The 18,657-nt window shown below is 43.4% G+C and overlaps 1 protein-coding gene across 5 annotated transcripts in view; it reads left to right on the top strand.

Annotated features, from left to right (window-relative positions):
• Positions 1 to 18,657, top strand: part of sdk2a (sidekick cell adhesion molecule 2a) — a 94,151-nt gene that overhangs the window by 46,528 nt on the left and 28,966 nt on the right. For 4 of the 5 annotated variants that reach the window (XM_035945492.2, XM_035945494.2, XM_035945495.2 and 1 more), the window contains exons 2-11: positions 7,762 to 7,924; positions 9,493 to 9,599; positions 9,862 to 10,009; positions 12,243 to 12,376; positions 15,961 to 16,072; positions 16,490 to 16,680; positions 16,994 to 17,077; positions 17,189 to 17,383; positions 17,875 to 17,991; positions 18,288 to 18,455. In XM_035945492.2, the coding sequence (XP_035801385.1) occupies positions 7,762 to 7,924; positions 9,493 to 9,599; positions 9,862 to 10,009; positions 12,243 to 12,376; positions 15,961 to 16,072; positions 16,490 to 16,680; positions 16,994 to 17,077; positions 17,189 to 17,383; positions 17,875 to 17,991; positions 18,288 to 18,455 (1,419 nt within the window). The remainder of the gene's footprint in view (positions 1 to 7,761; positions 7,925 to 9,492; positions 9,600 to 9,861; positions 10,010 to 12,242; positions 12,377 to 15,960; positions 16,073 to 16,489; positions 16,681 to 16,993; positions 17,078 to 17,188; positions 17,384 to 17,874; positions 17,992 to 18,287; positions 18,456 to 18,657) is intronic. The other variant, XM_035945493.2, reaches the window with a different exon arrangement.

Here is an 18,657-nt window from a genome sequence, read left to right as displayed (position 1 = left end):
CGGCGGAAGGAAGGGGAGGCCGACAGGCAGGCCGTGTAAATGTAATGAAGGGAGATAATAATTCTTTCTTTTGTCAGCTGCTCTGTGCCATTAGCATTTACTGCCAGCCCCTGCCACTCACTGCTTGGCGCCCATGCACTCTGCCACACTGATAAGAATCACAATCACCAGCTATTCCACACGCATACATTATAATGGCAGGCGCTGTGATACCTCGCACTTAGCAAAACACTATTAGCATGCCAGTGGTATCTCTCCCATTCAAAGGTTCAAAGAGATCGGTTGGGGAGGAAAGCACGGATGGGACATGGCAGTTTGAGTCCATGCATTTTGCCTGATAATATTCTGGTGTCTTTATCTTGAAGTGACACAGTCACAAACATGCAAGGCTGAGAATATTTGTGCACGTTTTAATGCACAGGCACACGCGTGTTCACACATGACACAGGAGAACAAGCAGCAGACAGGTTTTCATAATGTCAAGAGGAAAGATGACTCCAGAAAAGTGAAACTCTATCTATATGGTAATGGAAGGAGGCAAAAATCCAGATTCTGTTTGGTGTGTCAAGCAATTAAATCAAGACCTGTCTTAATATGCTATATATTAATATCGCTACCCACAGGTCCCAGGATGGACAGGCAGCACAGCATTGCAGGTGCATCTGATTAACTCCATCTCAATGCGTGTGAAATAATGTTTCCCCTACCATACCATCTACTAATTAGGATCTAATTATCCAGCCTAGTGTAAACAATCGCAGCAGATGGCATTACGCACAGTATTAACTCTAATGACCTGGGGCCCTGTGGAATTCACATTTCAACACGTTTGTTTATTTTATTTATTTATTCCGTTAGTCTTTGCCCTACTTTCTAAATTCACTTAGGCCTATTTCCAACCTTCTCATGCCTTGAGAAAAAGCTGGCCGCCTCCTATTCCCGATGCTGCTCTCATTGTTTTTATTTGCCATTTCTTTCACTTACTGCCATTTATCTGTTTTGTGCTGCTTTCGCTGCTTTTCATTTTCAAACAAAATTCAATTAGCTCTCACCAAGATCAAGATAAAATTTGTACTTATTTCTCCCCCACCTGCTACCATCTGCCTTTTCCCCAGTGAGAAGAGAAAAGAGGAAAGTCAGAAAAGAGACGTGTATGTGATCTGGCGCACAAAACCTCGCTTCTTCCTCCAGATCGTAGAAGCTGTCTGTCACACCTGGGAAATAATACTGTGATGTCAGTCACACACACTACACAGGTTGGAAAGCCTGGACCATTTCCCACTGTGTTCTACCCATAAGAGCTCTCTAAACCTCGCTCCGCGTAGACAAAACAATTTCATATATCTTGTCCTTAGAAAATAAGAGATTGCCTTGTGTCTGGCTTACATTTCTAAGTTGATACATTGATCTGTTGGTGGTTCGAAGAATATGTTCACAGCTTGCTGCTACAAGATATAAATCTTATTTGAGTGCCACAAAAGTCAACCAAAAATCCCAGCTTTATATTTTACAAAGCTATAACTGTCCCTTGATGATTACAGATACAACTTTTTAAAAATTTTTTTTTTTACATCTAGCAGTTCAACTGTGGTTTTCCCACTGTTCATCGGACAAGGCTGAGCTGACTGGAGACTTGATGCAGCAGAGGGCGTGTAATGGTGGTTGTGGGTGTGCGAGGTCTCATTAATTGACGGCGGGCCTTGTGCCTGCGCTCCTCAGCGTGCCGTGTTCTCTGCCAGGAGCTGGACTTGCTAATTAGGCTCCTGGATATCAGAGACATGTCCCTCGGTGTGCCATGCAATATACTACTACTCAGAAACACTGCTAAGGAGGATGAGAGAGCAGGACTAAAAGACTGAGAGTACAGAGTAAGGAGTGGTGCAAAGACACCGAAAAAGATGGAAAGACTTCTTGGCAGAGAGCTCAAAAGAAAGGGACATGGAGAGTAAAAGTGCGTGCCAGGGAGATGACAACTGATGAGAGGGCAGAGAGAGAGACTATGAAAACTACTGTATTGGGAGAGATCAAGGCCGCCAAGAAAGAGAGACTGCCACAACACACGGAGAGGAAACTGTTATTGTGGTGGGGGAAAGAGGAACAGGGAAAGAAACTTAAGATGGAAAGAGAAAAAAGAGGAGAGAATCAAAAAGAGGGAGATGGCTAAGGAGTTTGAGACAGGCAGAGCATAGCAGAGAGGTAGAGGAAAGCACTCAGAGGAGCAGTGAGGCAAACAGGGAAGAATTCCAAACAGAAAGGGTGTGTGTGCTTGAGCATGTGTGCGACTGTGAATTTGTCTGCGCTGCCTGCTGGAGTGTGTGTCCAGATAATTCAATCTGCTGCCCATTGACTGGCCCCCCGCTCCGTCTTCACTCCTAATTAAATCTCCATTTGTTGGCTGGATGCTACTGCTTCTAATTGTGTTGCCGTAGTCTCATGTAGACACACCTAAATACAAACACACACACAGGCCCTGCAGCGAGTGGGATCCCAGACACGTCACAACGCTACATTACACCTCAATTAATCACATCAATTACACATCAATTAACCCGTGGCAATCCACTAAACACAGCTGGGATGCAGGCAGTATTTCATCTGCAGCGACCTGAGGACTTTTCCTGCTACATCAAAGCAGACGCAGCATCAAAAAGAAAAACATTTTCAACAACTTAACATGAAAGTCAATATTCCTACTTCATCTCTTCCACTGAGCAGAGAGCATGACTGTATGAGCCTTTAAAAGCATGTCATGAAGTCTATATTGCCACAACATAGATACCAGAAGATTTTATACAGGGCATAGTCTTCTTGTATGGCAAGCAAACATGATTTAGAGGCCATAAATGTGGGGTTGGCGGGGCGGAGGGGAGGGGAAATCAAGTTGTGATGGACTGGCACTCATGCAGCATGCAGATGTAGATCCATGGGCCATTTCTCTAAATGAATGCAGGGGTACATGGAGGCTCTCCATCTCCACTCCCTGTCTTTAAGGCCTGGCCTGCTTGTTTGGCTTCTACTGTAATGGGTTGCTTCACCTTGCAGCCTGATGTTGGAGGACAACTCCCCCCTCACCACTACCATCTCTTTTCATTTCTCTTTCTCAACCTCTCAGTTCCTCATCTCACCCTACATCAATTCTCCATCTCTCTTTGTTTTTTATCATTAAGCCCCGCATTTCTCTCACCATCTGTTTCAGCATCGCTCTCTCTTCCTACTCCCTGTCTTCTCTTGTTCACCTTCTTTCTTAATCCCTCCTCACGCGTCTCTCCGCTTTCTGAGTCACCTAAGTGATAGAGTGTAAATCTGCTCTCTACCTGCTGTCACGGTGACAGCATCTTGTGATCAGCCTGACCTTCAGAATGGATTGTATTTTCACAGGGGGATGTATATATTTATGTGTTTGTACAAAGAGCTTAATGCCCTGACCCGAACATTCTCATCTGAGTTTGTAAAGCAACAAATGAATAGTAGTAGACAACTCTTGTCTATGCGTGTGTGTATGTGTTTCCTTTTAGTGCATGTGTGTATCCATAAGGGATGAGTTTCATCAGCTTTTAAGATGCTTTTAACTCCCCTCCATCCACCCCCCAATCCACACCCTTTCACCAACCCATTACTAGGCCAAGGTCACTGCCATGACAGTTGCATAACCCCCATCAGAGAGGCTAACCATGACCCATCTCAAGTGTTAAAGTCCAATTGGAGAGGCTAAATGACAGCTCTAAATTTCCCTGGATGACATGATGCACCATGGGGCAGACTGAAGGTGGTCGATGAAGCAGGAAAGTTATGTGCATATGTATGTGTGTGAGAAGACGGCAAGAGAGGTGGAGAAAATAGATAGCAAGGCAGAGTGAGATGAGAAACTGAGGAAGAGTAAGAGTGGATAACAAGAGATGTTTCAACAGGCAGGGGCTCCACTATCAGCTATTGCTGTATCTCAATGATACAGTTGTGCAGAGTGCCAGATAGGATGTGGTTACATAGACTTAAGCACAGGTGCCTGAGGATTAAACAGAGGGCAGGAAGAGCTCCCTGCTGCTGGAGTGAGGCTAGGGTAAGGAGGTGAAAATAAGCAAGAGAAGGAATACAAGACAAAAGCCGAATGTGAACACTGTCCGTGTGATTGCATGCCAGCATGGTGTAATGGAGAGCACAATGGGCTTAGGTTTATAAAGCTGCCCCGGTGCCTGTGGTCTTTGTCTCACGGCCATTAAAATTCTGTGTATGCAGCAGGGGACCCGGCTGGAGCCATGCCACCATTCAACCTCAGCTGTCAGGTTAGAATAAGGTGTTTTTATATCTGTGGTGAATGGTTCTGTGGTGGCGCAGACTGACTGTTGGGGGCAGCTGTTCTACGCAGCAGCCACATTAAAAGCCCTCCTGGCCCGTCCATGCCAGTTTTTGGTCTACCCTTGCCCTGTTGATTTCAATTGACTTTTATCTCTGGTTGTGGTGTGGCAGGAATGCCTGGTCCAGAAGGACTGCCCTCTAGCTTTCCATCTATGTTTGAAGCCTGCAGCAGGTACTACCATGCACCTGCCAGTGCTGCCATTTCCCTCTTTTATTCTTCATTGGAATGGAGGAAGAAACACTTTTTTCCCGCCAGTGTTCTTCCTTTTTCTTCCTTCCTTCCCAGAGGGCTTTTTCTAGAAAAAATGGCACCAACAGCCAATCAGTCAATCAGTCAGACTTGATTTACATAAATAAATATTCATATAATTAAAATGTAACACAAAGTGCTTGACAGAACAGCAAGAGAGAAAAAAAAATAAAACAACAACGAAAGATACTGTATGTGTGTGGCAAATGCCAATACTGATATGTAGAAAGTGAAAAATCTTGATCTATCTACATATACACACAGATAGAGGGCTCAGGTTGCAGTGATGATACTGAGAAAATAATATCTGTGATAGCTAACATTGGCTATATCTGACATACTCTAATTTAGTGCTCTAAAAACTGGATGACACCATATTTTGGATCAGATCAGCGATGATGATGATATCATAGTGGATGGGAACACAATAGCCCGACACATTAGTGACAGCGCCATTGTAACTTATAAAGTGCCATCTCTACTGTACACACTTAATATTACCAGAACCTTGCACTGTTGTATGAGCATACATGGGAAAGTTCACATCTTCATGACAGAAAAGGAGGCATGAATAGTCTTACCTTGACATACTGAATGCCTGCATATATTCACTCAAATATATTTTGCTGCCATCACTGACACACACATACACATTGAAAACAGAATTCTGCTTATGTCACCACACATACAGTGTCTACCACAGACACAAACGTGTCAGTATAGAGTGACCTCTGTTTTACTGTCTAGAATCGATCAAAGCACAGTGTGGAAGGGGAGAATTAGGGTCAGACAAGAAGTTCTCCGTTGGAAATTCATTAGATCCTCAAGGCCAGCGTGCACAGGAATTGGTCCTGTCTTCTTTCAGCTGCAAAAACTATTTGGTGGTCAGTGGTCATTTCAGTTCTCACCGAGTCTCAAAGAGGAGATAGCTTCAGATGGGTGTTACATAGAGAGCAATCTTTTCTTGGGTTCTGCAGCACAACACTAGATTTCATTTTAGCACTCTCGTGTAAAGATAGACTTTTCTCTCTCTAAAGCTGGCTTTGCTCTTGGAAGCATATGCTTTCGCCTAAATGTGAAATTGGTCACAAGTGCCACAGATAGCCAGTGTTCAGGGATTTATAATCAGGGCTCATTTGAATTGGTCATTTGAAGCAGAGCGAATGTGAACCAATGAATGGGACTGAAACAGGTAACCACAGTGGTGATTACCGGGCACTTAATTTGCTGTTCCACGATTTCACATCAGTAAGTTAGTGTTATGCATATTCCTTGCCTCAGACGATCGATGTGTTAATATGTTTTTTTGGGTTTTTTTTTTTTGCATGTGCGGGTCTCTAATGGTGGCTTGTTGATGGAGCAACACCGCTAAGTGCATGTAGCCACCGAGGCCCTGAACCAGCTGGAAGTGGTTGGGTGTTGCCTGTGTTTTTCCAGCCATAAGTGAATGTTTTGGGATTTCATGCACGTGTGTGTGCCCATGTGTGTGTGTGTGTGTGTGTGTGTGTGTGTGTGTGTGTGTGTGTGTGTGTGTGTGTGTGTGTGTGTGTGTGTGTGTGTGTGTGTGTGTGTGTGTGTGTCAAGTACGAATGCATTTACTAGTGGATGGAATTACAGAAAAGCTACCACTCCAGCAGCTAGTGCCTGCGAAAATAGGGACGGCTCCTCCATTTGGTCTAAGGCAAGGATTGGTTTCAAGTGTCTTTTGGGTAAGACAATGTTTGTTTTCGAGAAGCATGGGTGCAAGGGTAGTCGAAAGAAGAGATTAGCCAGGTTGTTTGGTACTGTTGTTACCAAACAAACAAAAAAAATAAGGACTGCTTTGGAGTGAAAAAGAGATGTGATGGTTGGTATCAGTGTGCCTCTTTTTATGATTGGTGTGATAGAAAAGGGAAAGTGCAGCAGCCAGGTATTGTGTGTGATGTTGTGTATGTGCATGCGCTGTTATATATTTTTGTGGGTGTGTACGCTGCACGGTTGGCCACCGATGTGAAACACAGAGGTGCACAGTCATTCTTTTATTTACAGTTTCAATCAGGTTCAATTTTCTGTATCCCCTTCCCTGCTCGGCGAGGCTGCCCTCACATTCACCTAGTTCCGCCACACCATCCCCTGCATTTACTGCCATAAATCTTGGGTGTGAACTTATGTATGGGTTTGGTGAGCAAGGGAGGCTCCAGTAATCAGCCATGAGAGTGAGTCAGCTAGTGTGGTAGACGTAGAACCGGGTGTGCTTCAGGCCTTGGCAGCTTACTGCAACTATTAATACAGACTTTAATTAGCCGGCCACAAACACTGGCACAATCGGCTCAGTGTCGCCCGTGGCTGGTGAGGCAGACAGATCAATAGGTCTGATCATGCCTTTTTCATCAGCCCAAATGAAAGCACTTTGTCTCCAAGCTCAGCCCTGGACCTTGCGTATCACCTTAAAGGCTTTTTGTGGCTGCACTGGCTGTGTGCAGTGTTGCAGATGGGGCCTGTATAATCTGGCTGCATTAGGGAACTATAAAGATAAATGAAGGGAGGCACAGAGCATAACTCATCCTGTCAGAGAAGGGGGTTTTAAGACTGGGAAACTTTGTGTTTTCTAAAGCAGCCCTTACCACCCCTACCCCCCGTGGCTTCCTAGTTTCTCACTCTCTCTTCCTCTAACTTGCTTACATTCTTTCTTTTTTTTTTGCTGTATTTTTTTTCTCCATCTGCTTTCTGAATACTTCCCTCTTCTCTCCGTCTCCCTCTCCCTCCCTGTCTCCCTCCCCATCCCTTTTTATTTTACTGATCTAGAGGTATGGAAGTGTTCATTTACACTTCTTCTGCAGCACAAATTGCTCTTCTACCTCTTTGCCAGCACATTTCAATTTGAAAAAAAAGACTAAGCTGCTTTGCGGTAACAACTTATTCCATGTGCTTTTTGGCAAGCTTCTCTGTTGACCTTCAAGTTCCCAATCAGTGCAGAAGAAAAATGGAAAAGGCTTGTTCTGAGTCCTCATTTCCTGTGAATTGCAGAAATTGTGTTGTGAGTCTCCTCACAGAGGTTACTGAATCACTGCCATTTTTACCAACTACCCCTACTTGCTGTTTATGTTTACAGATTTTTTTTCCCTTTTGTCTTTTTGTGTCACTCTCAGTTTTTCCCCTTCTTCTCTTTCTCTTTCCAGTAGACGATGTCCCTCCTTATTTTAAGATGGAGCCTCCTCAGACCCAGGTTCACCTAGAGGGAAACCGCCTGGTCCTCACCTGCATGGCTGAGGGCAGCTGGCCCCTGGAATTCAAATGGATCTACAATGGCACTGAGCTTACCCGTTTCTCCTTGGAATACAGGTGAGGAATGCAACCTTGCTTGCCAGAGCTGATTCTATTATCATTTTTTTACTCATCAACTATAATTATCCTACTACATGAGGACATTTTAGCAGCATTTAATTGCAACTAATCGCACAATTGCTCATTTTTATTCATATCTCAGACTCATTTCTATGGATTTATTCAGAACTGATTTGGCTGCATATCTCCCTTGAAACATAAAATCTTGTGTTCAGGGGATTGTCAAATTTATTCCGATTTGTATCTCACACTGTATTCAACATTCAGAGATGGTGTGAGCAGATAACTCGTCTCTTCTCATCTCTTTTTCTCTTGCTGTTTGTTGGAACCATTATTGCAGCAATAAAATCACACAATGCATATTTTTCATCAAATAGTACAGTGTGGGTTGGGTACTTTTCTCTGTGAGCAGTGAGAAGCTGTTTCACTGACCGTGGAGTTCTTTTGGATGGGTTTCATTACGTATTTCAGCCTCTAAACAGAATGCTGAAGATTTCTACCAGCAGCACAGAGTGTAGAAGAGAACCCTCCGCCTGTGCTAACAAGGCCTCTGCGTGCATATGCATGTATGCATCGCTGTGCCCATTTGTACATGTGCAGTATGCTCCTGTCCCAGTACGCCTGCATGTGTGTTCGCAGGTCACACTTACAGCCCACTGAAAATCACTTTATACCCTGTTCTAGTCCTGTTTTCTGGACTCTGCTCACAGCCTGACCAGACCTCTAGACATGGACTGACACTCTCAGGTGGTATTGTCTGATTGCTATCACTAAACCCCTCCTGGTCTGTTTTTCTGCCTCTCTCATATCCTCTCTCTCTCTCTCTGCCCCCCTTCTACCCTCCTTCTTCTTCTTCTCTCGCTCTTCTTTCCTCAGCATTTGGCTGTGCTCTCACGTGGCTTAGTCTCTGGGTCTGCCTCGCAGGCCAGCCCTCTGCTTGTTATTCTTCACCAGCACTGATCAAAGAGGAGAACTGGAATCCATTTAATCAGACCCCCCCCCCCAAACCCCCACCCCTACCCATGAATTGCAGTGCAGGGGGAACATGGCTGGGGCGGATGCCACACTCCTAAGTGGCTGTAACAAACCGATTAAAGGAAACTAAGCTCCTGGGTTACCTAGCTAGCATTTCACCCACACTATTTAACATGAAAGCGCGTCAGGGGAGAGACATAGCTGTGGCTTCCCAGAACATGTGATAGATGCTTTTATGATTCTATTCAGCTGACTGAAGATGCAGATCAACCATAGGATTTCTGCCAGTTAGAAACACACCTGTCTCTGTATTAAAATTACAGTCTTATTTCTTTAGTTTACTATCTACTGTTGAGCTTTACACCAGCACCAAATCACACCTGAGACGTGCTCAGTTTTATTCCTGTTTTAGAACATTTATGTGTTATAGCTAAGTGGAACGCTGTTCAAGCCGTGTTTCAGGTGCCTAGTGAAACATCTCAATTAAATTAGCTTCTTGAGTGTGGGTGATAAAAGCGCCAAGATGACAAATGTCGCTGTCTGTCATGCTGATGATGACTAATTGCACTTGTGTTGTGTTTGCCCATTAGGTACCTGATCCCCTCATTGGACCGACTGCATGCTGGCCACTACCGCTGCATTGTGAGAAACAGAGTGGGTGCTATAATGCAGTGCAGTACTGAAGTGCAGGTTGCCTGTAAGTGCGGGTGTTTTTCCATGTGTCCCCCAGTTCTGGCAAATTACAGGAGGGGGGGGGGTTCTATGAAAGGCTTGTTATGCACAGTATATGGATGAGTCATTTTCATTTAAGAAGCTTTGCTTTTAAAAATATCCATAATGATTGATGCGAATAAAGCAATTGTTTTGCCACCCTTTCTGTTGGCATGCATTTCGAAACATTTCTGCTGCTAGTATTAATTTTTCTTTTTCATGTCTCCTTCACTTTTTGTCTCTGCTAGATATGGGTGGTTTTGTGGAGGGCGAGAGGTCACAAACTGTATCTCAGGGCGAGGGAGCTCTCATCCATGCGCCACGGATACACAGCTTCCCCAGGCCCCAGATCACCTGGTTCAGAGATGGGCGTAAGATTCCCTCCAGCAGCCGCATGTAAGTCTACATTCACCCCAGCTCGGGTTCTTTTGGTTCGAGCTTGTACACATGTGACTCGTGTTTCTGTGCTTGTCTGAACAAGTACTCTCATATGAGTTGTTGATGAATGCAGAGCTGCTGAAGCAGAATATCTTTCACTTCAGAGAACTCTAAGAAGTTCAATACTGCTCACAGATTTTCTCCAATCCCCCCCACATGCCATGAGTAGAAGTTGAGCAGAATAGTTGATGAACGAATGCTGGCGCAGGCCTTGTGTTCATCATTGAATCACCTCTCAGTGATAAAGTGGGTTATTATATCGCCCCTATTGACTTGGCAGACGGAATGATTGAAGGGTAGAGATAGAGCAGGCAGCAGGGGAACCAATTAGACAAAATTGGACAAAAGGCCTCAATTGGTGATATGTTTGACTGACAGCACTCACCCCTGGTTGGATGTGTGTGTGTGTGTGTGTGTGTGTGTGTGTGTGTGTGTGTCTGCGTGTGTGTGTGTGTGTGTGTGTGTGTGTGTGTGTGTGTGTGTGTGTGTCTGTGTCTGTGTGTGCGTGTGTGTGTGTGTCTGTATGTGCATGTGATAGGAATCTGTGTGAGGCTGTACATTGGGAGCTTGGTAGGTGACTGTATATTAGTATGGGCCATGCTCCGAGTGTGAATGCAATCATCTGAGATTAATTTTGCCATCGAGACGAACAGATGCAGGCGGTCCACAACTCTTCAGAAACCATCTTTTTGTCTATTATCCAGCAGCCATCTCAACTATGTCATAGCTGACATGACCACTTTTACCCAGAGTTGCATGCTCTTGCTTGAAGAATAAATTGGGTGTGTGTTCTCTGCCTGCAAGGCTGAAAAAAAAAGAAATAAAAAAACACTGCATTGAGGTAAATTGCAAGAAAAAATCTCAGCCCCTTCCATGAGGTTCGACCAATTCCAGAGCTGGTTACTGTGCAGCTGACTCTTATCAGTAGTGAAGCGGCGAAACTTTGCTTTGTGACAATGAGAGGCACTGACAGGACACTCTGCATTTACCGCTTGTTTGCTCGCTTTGTGTCAGACCACATTGATATTCACAGGTGTATATGTGTCTGTGTGTATTTTGCTGTGTGTCTGTTGGCTCTGTGAGAGCTGTGGTTCCTAATTGTCCAGCAGTGTGTCTGTTTTTCCTACACCGATCAGGCAGATGCCGGCAGATGCAAAGAGCGTAATCGGGCTGTGTGCTTAATGTCAGCTCTCATTTAACGGGCCCTTCATAAAAGTCTCAGACTATCACTCCAACCAACATTCAGTCATCCCAGAGGCTGCGGGGCCACAGCAGTCACAGAAAAGGTTGCAGACAGATAGGTTTGGATGTTTCATACCAATTTTTATTGCATTGAGTAGTGTTGTTTTTTACATTGTGTAGCTTGTCACAATCATTGTAAATGTGATACAAATCAAAGATCTATTTTAAATGCAAAAGAAACGCCTTAGATCAGTCAAGCTAACATGTAGACAAAACTGTGGAGTATATTATAATGAATCTAAAAAGGCTACAGATACTATAAGACACATAGCTGTGTTTATTTCTTAACTTAATCTGCTCACCATTGTATCTCTGTATACTGGGGTAGGTCACATAAAAATGAGCTCTGACCGTGACTTGCATCTTATGAATATATTTCAAATATGCAGACACCAAAGTTTGTCTGTGGCACCAAGCTGTCATAGTACCAATTAATTTGTCAGATAACTGGGCAGCTGAGCAACTGCTACTGTGGTCAAAAATCAGTAATAAGGGAGAAATTCTGAACTATTCCTTAAAGATGCTGTGTTAGACTAGATGGTGATCATAAAAAAGTGTCGTTGTGTGCTTTTTTTCATACATAATTTTTGTGCATGTGTGTGTGTATTTGTGTGTCACTTTACCCTCAGGATTTACTGACTACGAGATACAACTACTCACTGATTTAATGATTCGAATGCATTTGTGTGCTTGTTAATGTTTGTATGCATGTGAGGATTGGTGTGTTCGGGGACAAATTCTGGAAATGCACACCAGTTGACTGGGGATTTCTATTTAATTGGAAGCCAAATTAATGACCCTAATTTAGTCTAACCGCATTCAACACTACCTAAAGCTGTTTTTGTCTTTCTTCAGGTGAAGCTGAGGTTAAATGAGTGTTGCAGGAATTAATGCGCATTGATGTGGTGTCCTCAAAATGAACTAAATGTGTGGGTTTGTGTGCACCCAGTGCCATCACCCTGGACAACACACTGGTCATCCTGTCCACAGTGGCGCCCGATGCAGGACGTTACTATGCCCAAGCAGTCAACGACAAGAATGGGGAAAACAAAACCAGTCAACCTGTTACTCTCACAGTGGAGAGTAAGTGCAGACACACACACACACACACACACACACACACACTAGTCTACATTCATGCACAGACTTCTTCGCCCACACACTGAAAGACACAACTCACCAGCAGATCGTTTGTGTCATCACTAGACTGCATTAACAGGTTGTTGAAGATCAAAATTTAGCAAAAAACAAGTTTTATTACTCTCAGGTGAACACTTGAGTGCTAATATTTATTCAGCACAGCAGCTGTACAACAGGTGGCTCAGCTAAAGACAAGGAAACAGAGATAGCGCCCTCTACTGACTTGTTCCTCTGCTCTCTGTCCAACAAACATAATCATACCTTTTACCTGCACCACCATACTTGTCCTCTTGTTCTGGAGTCCTCCACTAACCCCGAGCTTGAGCAGTGAATTACTATCATAGGTGATGTTTTGGGTCGGGCTCCAGCAGCACCTCTCTGACTGGCTGTATGCACAAGACCCATAAAGTGGACTTTCAGTTTAACCGCTCCTCGCAAAAATGAGATTCATGAAAATGACACTGAGCAAACAGGCAATGATTAAAAATATACACACCCACACGACCACACTCTCACACACATCTGATTGGAAGGTCGGCCTCGCTGATAAAATGAACATGTGCACAACTTCAAATAAAATTTGGCACCCGTGATGCAAGCATGGTTGCAAGTCAAATCATTAGTCTGGATGAGCCCGATGCTTCCCTGATCCTCCCGCATATGTCACCTTCTTTTATCTGAACAAAGTCACACAAATTCACCCACATAGTCTTTCTTACTTTCATCTCAACACAATCAGTCGTTTTCTGTTTACCTCAATGAGCCAATTAAAGGAGCCGCTCAATGTGTTTTCTAGCTATTTGGTTCTTAAAACAATATTTATGAGAATATTTTATACCTTGTACAATACTAGCTGGATAAAAGTTAGCGTTGGTTTTCCTATGATTTTTAATATTTATGTGATGCGGATTTTAGCATGTGAACACTTTACCCCACTTGCATGTGCAGCTGTGCATATTTAGAAACAGCTTCCTGCTTGCCGCCCCGGCTTCTGATCATTGTATCTTTAATGCAGTGTTTGTAATTCAGCACTCAATACCCGTGACACAGCAGTCTGTGGGGACCAGATATCACTGAATATCGCCAAATTTGACCTTGCAGATCACACTGGTGTATTTTGTATCTGAAAGTCAATAAGATTTTTACAGCTTTATTTGTTCATTTTAGCAATTCTATGGAGAAAAAACAAAAAATATGCAGGAGAAAGAGCACCTTGTTCCTGAGAGAGCATACAAATGAGTCAAAGCTGACTGTAATAGTAAAAAGGAAACCTGACATTAGCTAATGCTCCAAATAGGCAGATATGCTCTGTTTTGTTTCATTCTTTAGAGGGTGAAATACACTGCAGCTGACTTGGTTTTACAATCGACGTGGACAGATGTCAGGAATCTGGTAGCATTAGTAGTGAGAATTTGCTATGCAGGTCACCATGTTGTGTACTATTTGCATTTAATTAGAAGATTACACACTTGAGCTATTCTCAACACTGGGAGTTTACGAACTGCAATACATTAATTAATGTCTGCCAAGGAACCAGTCGTGTCGTTTGAAAAATAAAATGAGTTCTTTGATAAGTCAAATGGAATCTAAATTTTGCTGTCCCACTGACGAATACAAAATGCATGTTGAGTCAAATAATATGGCATTCAGCTACATTTAACGAATCCATTCAGTCTGGATATTTACACAAATCTTCAAGTAGAAATTAAAGTGTAAAGTGTCAGTCTGTGCAAAATGAACTTCTCCACACAGGTTATGATCAATAAATTCATATTTAATATCTAATCATATACTATAACTGGTTGGTGATGGTAGAAAATCAGGTCACATACTCTTGAGTGCTCAGTGTTCTTGGTGGAAGATTAATCGAAGTGGTGTTTGAATTATTCCCCATCAATCATTTCTTCCTCCCCTCCCTTCTCCGCACTTCTCCACGCCAATCTAACTTTCCACAACATCTCACTCATTAATTAGGCTCAAAAATTACACAGATCAGCCAAATTCTGTAATCTTACATGTTAGCCAATAAAATCTGACCCAAGTGATTTAGATTTCTCCACATAAATCCCTTGGACTGAGGAAAATCATTGCACCGCGTTTGATTTAGTCTTTTTCTTTGAAAAAAAAAAAAAATCTTTTGATGACTTGACAGGAAGCTGTTCCGCACGAATTGATTGGTTATTATAAGCTGATTGATAAAAACATGGACAATACCCTCAGGAAGATGCTTCTACCCCCGTGATGAAACGGTTTAATGGTGAAGGCTGGAAAAATTATCCCTTTCAAGGCCGGCATTTCTTTTTTTGTTATCCACCAAACATCACAACAATGAATTTTGAGGTCACTTACTTTTATACCCTCCATGCAGTCATAAGGCATTATCATCAAATCAAACTGTACTTTATATTAAAGTTTGCCTTGGAGTAATTCACATATTTTAATTTCTAAATGCTAAATTTATTCTGAAAATGTGCCAGCAAAATGTCAGCAGCATGTAAATTTTACTGTGTTTTCCTTCTTTTCCTTCTACACTGGAAACTGCTACTAGGAACTAATAGTATTTAGATCAGCATAAAAAAATCACTAGTTTTGAATAATTTTCTTTCTACTGTATTATGCGACTTGTAAAAACGCAGTCTACAGTGGATGTTTGTCGAAGGCCATGATTTACATAGAAAAAGAAGAATTTATGCTAACAAAAACAATTTCACAAGTTGAATTTCTTTAAAAAAAAAATAAAAATTCTAAGCAACATATTGGATATATTGAGCTGATGAGCTGGAGATTTGAATGCAGCAAGAAGAACCAAACAGCAGTAATAACTCACGCAGATGATCTGCTCCTTAGCCAGTGCTTGTAGAGGAAGCTTTTTCATAACACTGTTGAGATCCTGCAAAAAACAAGCCATGAGAGGGTGAGATTTACAACAGGATGGCACCAAATAACAATAATAATATTAAAATTTGATTAGGGACCCTATTAACATGATGCAACCCTGAAAATAGGCTCATGTGGGCGCCTACATGTGTACAATACACGCATGCGAGGCACCATAAACACGCAATCACTCAAACACATACAAGTTCACAGGCCCATAGCCACACTCTGGGGAGTTGCGGGGGAAAATGAGATCAGATTCACAGAGAGATCACTGATTGAGGGCAGTGAATCGATGGTTGGCTGGAGGCTCCGTGAAACCCATGAGTGATGGTGCTGCATTTAATCGCTTTTTGTGTTTGTCTCAATTATGTTACATAATGGCTTCTAACACCTGGGCTAACACCATGCTCAGGAAAATGCTGTGTGCACTAGAAAAGGGATCTAAAGTAAAGACAGGGGTGTTAATAGTTGGGTGATAGCATTCGGGCTACCTGCTGAAGTGATAGTGGCAGATTGTCAGTCTCATTGTCAGGATGTAGTCATGCTCAGTAGGCTATATCAGGCAGATGTGCGGGCTTATTTAGAGTGTGGCATGCAGTTTATAGATTTCTTTCACCTTTTTTCCTGTGTTTCCACTTGTGTGACAGATGTGGGAGGACCCGCAGACCCCATCGCCCCCTCCATCATTGTCTCCCCAAAGAACACCAGCGTAACAGTGGGGAGAAACGAAGCCATCATGGAGTGCGTCGCCAATGCAAGGTAAATGTTCCCTCAGACGCCTGCAGAGGAGAAGACATGCAAATACAGGCAGGCATTATCAAAACACCAGCACCTTCTCTCACCTCCACATCTGATTTTTTTGTGATTTAAATGAATTTTGAAATCTTTTGTTTGAACATGATAGAAAAGTGTTTTGCACATCTCTCATTTTGTATGTCTCTGCCATTCTTCCCTTTGATTCAAGGCTTCACTCTGTTCTCCCTATCTCACATAATCCCAGTTCTGAATTTTGACTATTATCTCCAATTCAAAGACTTAATCAGAATGACAGATGTAGCCCATTGCTCCCTCAATGCTCTGTAACCTTGAAACAGAATATAAATCTGTATTAAAAACACACTCCATATCTCTTGCTCTCTTTTTCTTCTCCTTTTCATCTTTTTTTTTCTCCTCTAGACCCCTTGTCAAAATGAGTATAACTTGGAGGAAAGACGGAGTAGTGGTCAATACAGGGATTCGAGATTTTGGCCGCAGGTTGGTGATCAGCTTGCCTGCAGTCAGTGACAGCGGATACTACGAGTGTGAGGCGTCGCTCCGCAGCAGCAGCGTCCCCTCCGTCACCGCTGGGGCCTACCTACATGTTCTTGGTAAATAACCTGCAGCGTATATTTTACCCTTGCAGAGAGCAGCTGAGCCTAAATTATCCAAATATTGTCTCAGCAGGCTAACCCTTACGTTGAGAGATTTTTTGAGAGAGAGAGATTGTGTTCCCATTTTACATTTCAGTAATTGCACTGATGTTGTTATCTAGAGTGGTGCAAATGCTCATTCACCAGGGAAGGGTCAAGATAAAAAGCACGCATGATTTTTCTTTTTTTTTTTTTTTTTTTTTTGGTGTTGATTTGCAGTACTGTAATGGAGCAATGATTTGTGCTTTTTTTTTTGTCTTCATCAAAACAGAATATCCTCTGTTTGTAAAAGAGCCACCAAGTCACATCAGTGCTGAAATGGAGAAAGTGGTGGACATCCCCTGTCAGGCGCGAGGTTAGTGGTTGTTGTTTTTCCTCTCTGCTACTGCAAGTGTGAAAGTGCAAAATAGAAGGAATAAAACGAACAGGGACGAGGAAAAGAAAACATCCTCTCCTCCATCTGCAGGCACACCACAGCCAGACATAGTGTGGTATAAAGATGCAGTGCCCATCAGCCCCGTGAAGATCCCCAGGTACAGGGTTTTGGTAGGAGGCAGTCTACAGATCAACGGTCTCCTGCCAGATGACACGGGGATGTTTCAGTGCTTTGCCCGTAATCTTGCAGGAGAGATCCAGACAAACACCTACCTAGCTGTTACAAGTATGTCCCCTTGAACATTTTTTTTTCACGTATGTGCATGTCTGATGCCTAATTCTGCCTGTCTTCCCCCTTTCTGTTCCCTCCTTTTCTTTGCTCTTAAATCCTCTGCTCTGTTCTCATTTTTAATCCTCTTTTGTCCCCTCTATCTGTCTTCCCTCCCACACCCATCTATCTATATATCTCTTCACAGTGACAGATTTGTCACCTCAGATGCTCGGGCAATTATTGCCTATTTTTGAATCGGAGAATGAGCAGGAGAAGCTGAGAGATTGAGGCGCCTTGTCAGATTCTCAGCGCTGTCCCTGAGAATGAGACCTGACAGCTGCCCCTTTTGTCAAGTCTATTAAGCTCTCAGCTGCCGGCTGCTTTATTAGGAAGAAAGCTGTTTATGTCTCTCATTATCACCTCTGTCTAACCTGATTTTGTTTGAATGTATGCTCGTTTCTGTGTGTGCGTGTGTGTGTCTGTGTGGCTGACCCCTCCCCACTCAGGTATCGCTCCCAACATCACCGCCGGCCCCTCTGACAGCGCAGTGATTGACAGCATGTCAGTCATTCTGCATTGTGAGACCTCCGGAGCCCCACGGCCAGCCATCACCTGGCAAAAAGGTGCATGGGCTAACAGCATGAGGTCGGGAGGGTTGGGGCAGGGGGGGGCATTACTTCTGCAGCAATTTGACTTGTCAAAGTTGGACAAGGGCTGTGGAAGTATAAATTTTCTCCAAACAAGCTTTACTTCTTTGCTTTTGTTGCACTGCTTTCCCTCTTGTTTGTTCACCCTGACATTTCTCCAATAACCTAATTTCCCTTTTTTTTGCCCCCCCCCCCTCCCCGTCCCCCATTCCTCGTTTGTTCCCTTGTCCTCCATCCCCATACCATCAATCACTTCCATCCTCCCCCTGCAGGTGAACGTGTCTTGGCCAGCGGCTCGGTCCAGCTGCCCAGGTTCACCCTGCTGGAGTCGGGCAGCTTGCTAATCAGTCCCTCCCACCTGTCTGATGCTGGAACCTACACCTGCATGGCCAGTAACTCGAGGGGCATTGACGAGGCCTCAGCTGACCTAGTGGTCTGGGGTAAGTAGAACTGTGGATAATTTCTTGCATCCTCTTCAAATTCCTTAATATCCCACTTTGTACAAAACACTGCAAACTCTGAGATCTGTGGAGGACTTAAAAATAATGAGAAAAATTCTTTTTTTTTTAAATTCACAACTTGTTTTGCTTGCAGAAGCAGCATTATACCTGCTGCCTGTGGGTCACTGTCAAGATATTTTGA

Source organism: Amphiprion ocellaris, chromosome 19 (genome assembly GCF_022539595.1).
Source record: "Amphiprion ocellaris isolate individual 3 ecotype Okinawa chromosome 19, ASM2253959v1, whole genome shotgun sequence".
In the NCBI taxonomy this organism is placed as follows: Eukaryota; Metazoa; Chordata; class Actinopteri; family Pomacentridae; genus Amphiprion; species Amphiprion ocellaris.
The sequence above is the reverse complement of the archived record's forward strand: the minus strand, read 5'-3'. Positions and strand labels throughout refer to the sequence as shown.